Source organism: Cenococcum geophilum (assembly GCF_001692895.1).
Source record: "Cenococcum geophilum 1.58 unplaced genomic scaffold K441scaffold_63, whole genome shotgun sequence".
In the NCBI taxonomy this organism is placed as follows: Eukaryota; Fungi; Ascomycota; class Dothideomycetes; order Gloniales; family Gloniaceae; genus Cenococcum; species Cenococcum geophilum.
Window position 1 is genome coordinate 141,672 of NW_027137621.1, and position 7,040 is coordinate 148,711.

Below are 7,040 nucleotides of genomic sequence, written 5' to 3' on the forward strand. Positions count from 1 at the left end.
GCTTAAGGCTAAGCTTTAGCTTATTTTAAACTTTAATTAAGGAATAAATACGCGGGTTCTTGTTTACCGATAAGGATTATTCTATTATTAGGTACTATAGCCGCCGCAGGTTAATTAATTGGCTTATTTAGCATACTACTTTTATTAACTTTTCTTAAGGCTCTAAGCCTTAAACGATTGCCTGTGTATCTACGCTAATACGCTGTAGAAGGTAGTGCTTTAGAAATGTTTAAGCGTCGGCGTGCTACATTATTAGGTTCTAAAGGGCGTCACTTATATTAGGTAGTATAGGCGTTAGAAAGGTTTTAGTAGAACTAGCTCTATATAATAGAACTTATTATTCTTATTAAATGCCTTACCTACGCCGTAACGGAGACTATATAGGCGCGCAACCTACTAAAATCCTATAATTGCGCTAAGGTCCTTAATCTAGGGCAAAAGAGTTAAGTATAGTAAAGGCTGGTTAAGTAAGACCTTATAGCCGTAGGGGGTTTTAATTAATTACCGAAATACGGGGATATTATCTAGGTCTAAACGGAGTAGTAGCGGCAACTTATTACGCCTAGGCTTAATATATAGCTTACTAAGCTGCTCTATAGACATTAGATTAGGGGCCGTAAAAGCTTTATCCGCAAAAAAAAGGCCTAGGAGAAAGACGTAAGGGTTAAGAATAAGTAAAGGGTTGAAGATAATCTTAGGAATTAGGAAAGTATTACTAGTTCTCTGTAAGCGTAAGGAGAGGAATAAGGTAGAAAGGGAATATACGCTTCTTTTATACTAAGATATTTCTTAATAAATTTAAATATAAACTTAGGCACGATCTTATAAGGCCCGCCTTTTAGGTCGCAAATAAGTATAATTATTATATGTCGGTAGCATAGGTTAAGAAGAGCTTTAGGTTAGCTTACGGTGTAAAGGCCTAACTATAGTAAGAAATGGACTTATATCTAATATCGCCTAACTATATATCTCTTTCTCGTTGTAACTAAGTTGGTCTTAAGAACTAGGGCGAGATCCTCTGCGTCTATAATGGGCTTTTCTTACTTCTTATTACTTAAGCTATATTTCTTCGCCAGTTTCTAAAGTACCTAGAAAAGATATCTTAGCTCCGCCTTACTTTACTAGGCTAAAGGGTTAACTAGGAACGTAATTACCTTATATATCTAGCGGGTTAATTTACTAGCAATTTTCCTACTAGTTGCTCTCTTATATATAAGGCGATAGTACTTCTAGTATATACTAAGCGAGCTAGAAAGCTTTATCCCGCACTATTTCCTACCCCCCTTCCTTTATTTCTAATTTAGGAGCTAGTTAAAAAAGCTATAAAGCAGTTAAAGTGAAAGGACTTAGTACGTTTTCTTAGGGTCTTTCCTTATATAGGTGCAGTATCTAGAAATTGTTAGCTCTAGGTTAAGCCTAAGAGAAAGCCGTAGAATAGGTTATTACTTACTAATACTATTAATCTTTAATGCGGTTAAGAAGATTCGTACTACTATTAGTGTAGTCCTACGTCGTGAAATTGGATTCCTTAAACTCTTTTAACTGTTTAAGGTAGTATTCTGGTAAATAGTCTTAATCCTTATAAAGCTATGCTTAAGCGGGCGCTTCGCAAGCATTGTTAGATCTAGCGATGCTATTAGCGTTATAGTTAATGCCACTATTAGCGTCACAGTCGGCGTTACTATTGGCATTACTGTTAGCATTACTATTTAAGACAGTCAGTTCTATCCCGTAGCTATTACCGTCGCTATCTATATCTATATACTTATTGTTAGTAACGCTAAATAATAAGCTGCAATCTAATAATCGAGTGCGCCGCATTCTAGGGAGCTAGAAAAGAACTTAGGGTAGTGACAGCGGGAGGGACCTAGAGGGTAATAACGGCGGGAAGGATCTAAAGAGTAATATAGGGTTAAGGAGATAGGAGGGTAGAGAATAAGAGAAACGGGGCCTAAATTAAATGGATTAGAGGTAGGAGCCATGGAGTATATATAGCTTTAGCGCTAGGCGCGTAGAAGGATTATAGTCTGCCTATTAAAAGTAAGGGGCATAGGGCGGTAAGTAAGAGGCTTAGGGCGGCGGGGAGTTTTAGAGATACGACTTTTAAAAACGGCGACAGAACCCTCTAAAACCGGCAGTTAGATCTCCATTTTCTTTTTTAATAGAGTAAAAGAGTATAAACTTATCCCATTATAAAGGTAGCGGAAACCTATTATAGGCTTCCTAGATAAGTATTAGATTAAGCTATATAGTACCTATAAGCTTATAGTGTTAGTGGCCGATATATATAACCGCACTAAGGTGGTTGGCCTATAACCCTTTTAGGTGGCTAACTATTATACCTAAGCCTAACCCACTTAACCATACAAACTACTAAAAAGGTAGTAGTAGTGTCTCGTAACTAGACGGGCTACCGGTTGGAATGTCTTATAAGCTCTCTAGCCTATATATAACGTATAGGTAGCGCAAGGTATAATAACTGCACCCCCTCCTAGGGCGCATATCCTTAGGCGCCTGGACTACAATAAATAGCTAGCCTTTTGCTAGGTAGTCTTGGCCATATAGCGCGCAAGCTACCCACAGCACCCTAGCTATAATTATAAGGCGTCCCCGCTAGTACCTAAATGTACTAGCACTATTAAGCTATAAGGTGACCTTCTAGTAAGCACGTATAATACCCCATACTAACTATAGAGAGTGTAGTCGCTTAGGCTGTCCCGTACTTGTAAATATTCAACCCTATACTAAATTAAATACTAACCTCTAGGTAGTTGCGAGATATATTATTATACTTAAGCCTAACCCACTCGACCATATAAACCACTAAAAAGGTAGTAGTAGTGTCTTGCGACTAGACGGGCTACCGGTTGGAATGCCTTATAAGCTCTCTAGCCCATACTATAGGTATAGGTAGCGCATTGCATAATACTAACTTTATAGGTTACAACCTTATCCTTAGATACCCTTGGCTAGTAAAAGTAGATCTTAAAATACGCTTTAAAACTGGAGCCTTTAAATAATGGAATAATAAAGATTTAGGAGGGCGTATATTACTAATAAGCCTAAAGGATATCTTAGAGAATATAGCCCTAGGCGAAATAGTATACGCTCTATACCTAAAGAAGTATTAGATCTAACCCCTATTTAATAGTAAGATAGGTATAGAGCCTAGTATAGGTAATAACCCCTCTATAATGGAGACCCTATAGGGAACTACTGGATAGGTCGTAGAGATATTATAGGGAGGCGGCGATCTTAAGGATCTTATAAGATACTTTAACCGCTATAGGTTACTCTGGCTTAAGTAATATGCGGAGAGTATACTACGGCACCTTAAACGCTGCGTTAAGGAGTTCCCTACCCTCTACTAGCTACTATATAAAACGGTTTAACATACGGTGGTAACTATATATAAGTAATTACTATAGTATATAACGCTGCCCGTAAGTATCCTAAGGGAGCTTTAGAACCTACCTAATAATAACGCGGAGGATAAACGTGACCCTAATTTATTAAATATTCTAGTAGGCCTAAGGGACTTACTAAGGGTATTTTCGGGCAAGAGAGCTAAAGTCCTACCATAGAACTTGGAGTATAATTATGTAATTAATCTAGAAGAAGGTAAATAACCGCCGAACCTTCCTATCTATAACCTCTTATATAAAGAGCTTAAGATCCTATAGGAGTACCTTAATAGCTTACTAGAAAAGGGGTGGATCCGGCCTAGTAAGTCGCCGTTAGGCGTACTAATCCTCTTTATCCTAAAACTAGATAGAACTATAAGGTTATACGTAGACTATCGCGGTCTTAATAAGATTATAATTAAGAACCGCTACCTACTACTACTAATTAGTAAAATGCTGGATTAACTATCTAGGGCAAAGATCTTTATAAAGCTAAATCTATAAGACGCCTACCATAGGCTCCGTATTAAAGAAGGGGATAAGTAAAAGACCGCTTTTAAGACCCAATACGGCCACTTTAAGTATCTGGTAATGCCTTTTAGGCTAGCTAATGCGCCTATAATATTCTAATCGTATATTTATAGAGCCTTAGGGGGACTAGTCAACCGTATATACGTCGTCTATTTAGATAATATCTTAATCTACTTAGAAAATGAGGATTAACACGAGTAACACGTCCGCGAAGTGCTAGAACGTTTAAATAATTGGGGCCTCTACACTAAGGCGTTAAAGTATATCTTTAATACTAAGCAGGTCGAGTTCCTGGGTTATATTATAACGCCTATAGGTGTAGTTATAGACCTAGTATAGGTATAGACAATTTAGGAGTGGCCGGAGCTAAAGAGCTACTAGGATATTTAAGTGTTTCTAGGCTTTGCCAATTTCTATAGGCACTTTATCTATAATTACATAGACGTCGCCTAATACCTATTTAACTATATTATAGAAGCTTCCTAAGACCCAACCTAAGGAGTAAAAAGCTTAAAGGCGGTAAGGAAGAAAACTAAGAAAGGACTAACTAAATAGTATAAGCTATAGTTATGGCCCGGAAAGGTTTAGGAGGCCTTTTAGGAACTTTATATAAAGTTTATAAAAGCTTTATTACTACGGCATTTTGACCTAGATTAGCTATTAATAATAATTACTAATGTATTAAATTTTGCCCTTATTAGTATCCTACTATAACCTAATAGGCATCCGGATACTACCCAGCTCTATTAGAGACTAGTAGCATTTTATAATAAAAAATTCCAAGGACCTAAAGTTAGGTATTATACCCACGATAAGGAACTACTGGCTATAGTTAACTGCTTTAAATAGTGGCGACACTACCTTAAGTACGCGAGCTATACTACTCGTATACTCTTAGATCACTATAATCTACGCTACTTTATAACTATAAAGGAGCTTATACCTTAATAAGCTAGATAGGCAGAGGAGCTTATATAATTTAATTTTAAGATTAAATACAAGCTAGGGGAAAACAACCCTACTAATAGACCGTTATAACGGCTAGACTATACCAAAGGCTTTAAAACGGGAGAAGGAAAATAGATAATAGATATCTTACTCCCTATATTATAGAACAAGCTTTAGGTATAAAATGCTTAAGCACCTATAGCTTTATATACTAAGTCTTAGGCGGTGTAAGCCCTATTAGTTTCTATTAATATTTTAGCTAGTACCCGGTCCGTTGCCGATAAGGGTCTAAATATACCTAGATAGGACATTCCTAATACATTCTTAGAACCTGGTGATATACTATCCCTAATTACTAAGCTATCCCCTTAAACTAATAGCGAAGCTATAAAGTAATCGGAACTTAGAGCCCTATAATAACTAAAGGACTTTAACCTTATAGCGGCCTTCCTAATATACGCGTATTAAAGAGTTATAAGATCTATAGTACTATTTAGTCTTATACTTAGAGTAGTATAAAATAAAACAGCTTTTATCTGGGAACTATTTAAAAGGTTAATGGATCTCATCTGTGAGGTATAACGGAGGGACGCTTCCTATGCTATCCTTAATGCGGAAGTAGACCGGAAACGTAATAAAAAGGAAGCTGCTAGGTGCTATTATTGGGAACTAGACCTAATGGGCCTACTGTGTAAAGGTGGTAAGGTTTAGGTGCTATAAGAAGTAAATCTACAACAGAAGATTCTTATAAAGAATTACAATAATCCTTTAGGCGGCCACTATGGTTAAGTAAAGACAGTGGAATTACTTTAACGCAAATACTATTGGCTAAGGCTTAATTAGGAAGCAAAGGAGTATATTAGCTATTGCGAGAAGTGTTAAGTATATAAGATCCGTAGGTATAAGCTATAGGGTCTACTTAAATTAGTTCCCCCCGCTAGTAAGCTATGGCGATATTACGCTATAGACTTTATTACGGATCTTCCGCCATCTAAAGATGGCTAAGGATGAATATACGATTCGGTCCTCGTACTTATTAATAAGTTTTTAAAGTATGTCTAATACCTTTCCGTTAATAATACGATTAATGTATAAAAGCTTACCAACCTAATTAAGGAGAAATGCTTTCTTAAAGTAGATTAGCCGCACTCTATTATTACTAATAGGGGTAGCGTCTTTATAAGTTAGTACTGGTCGGATCTATGCTTCTATTTAAAGATAGACCACTATTACAGTACGGCTTTCTACCCGCAGATAGATGGGTAAATGGAACGCCAGAATTAGGAACTGGAGTCTTACCTACGGATGTATTTAAACTACTAGTAAGATAACTAGTGCGAGCTACTTCTGTACGTAGAGTACGCTTATAATTTAAAGCAATATACATTGTATAAGTATATACTAATCTAGATTACCTATAGCGTCCGACTATTTGGGTTTAATAGTATACCCGATAATTACTGGCTAAGGCCGTATAATTAGTTATAGGATCCTACTAAAAAGTCTAAGGACATCCACCGAAGAGTATAAGGATACCTCTAAAAATAGGAGGAGTAATAAAAGTATGCGAAGTAGAGCCTATAAGATGCCTAAGAACAGTAAAGACTTTAGTATAACCGTAAGCACTAAAATAAGCATTTCGGAGTAGGCGATGAGGTTCTATTATGTTTAACAAATATTAAGACCTGTTAACTATTAAAAAAGCTTAATGTAAGATACCTAGGTCTCTTTTAAGTTAAGGAACGAATTAATAAGCTAGCCTATTATCTTTAGTTACCCCTATCTATGGCCTATATATATTTAGTGTTTTATATAAACCTACTAGAGCTATAGCATAGACTATTACCGGAAAAGAACTTCTGTCTAGGCCTAATTAAACACCTTAAGGTGGTGGGCGAGTGGTATAAGGTTAAAGCTATACTACGCTATAAGTCTGTTAAGAACAAGCTTTAATTTAAAGTTAAATAGCTAGGCTAGCCCGCTAAAAACTCTATATAGGAACTAGAGAATTACCTTAATTATTGTAAAGATATTCTAAAAGAATATTAGGACTAAGGTCTATAATTTACAAGTCGCAGAAAGCGTTCTAATACTATGGCGTCATCGCGACCTATAAAGAAAGCTTGCGAAAAGAGTAAATAGGTTAAATTAAATAGG

At 36.4% G+C, this 7,040-nt stretch overlaps 1 protein-coding gene across 1 annotated transcript; it reads right to left on the bottom strand.

The window, feature by feature from the left end:
• Positions 1–501: 501 nt before the first annotated feature.
• Positions 502–899, bottom strand: K441DRAFT_586533 (uncharacterized protein; the record flags this gene model as incomplete). The annotated part of the gene is made up of 2 exons (XM_067644635.1): positions 502–715; positions 766–899. Coding segments are annotated over 2 exons (348 nt in total), but the record flags the coding sequence as incomplete, so codon positions are not given.
• Between the last annotated feature and the right edge of the window lie 6,141 nt (positions 900–7,040).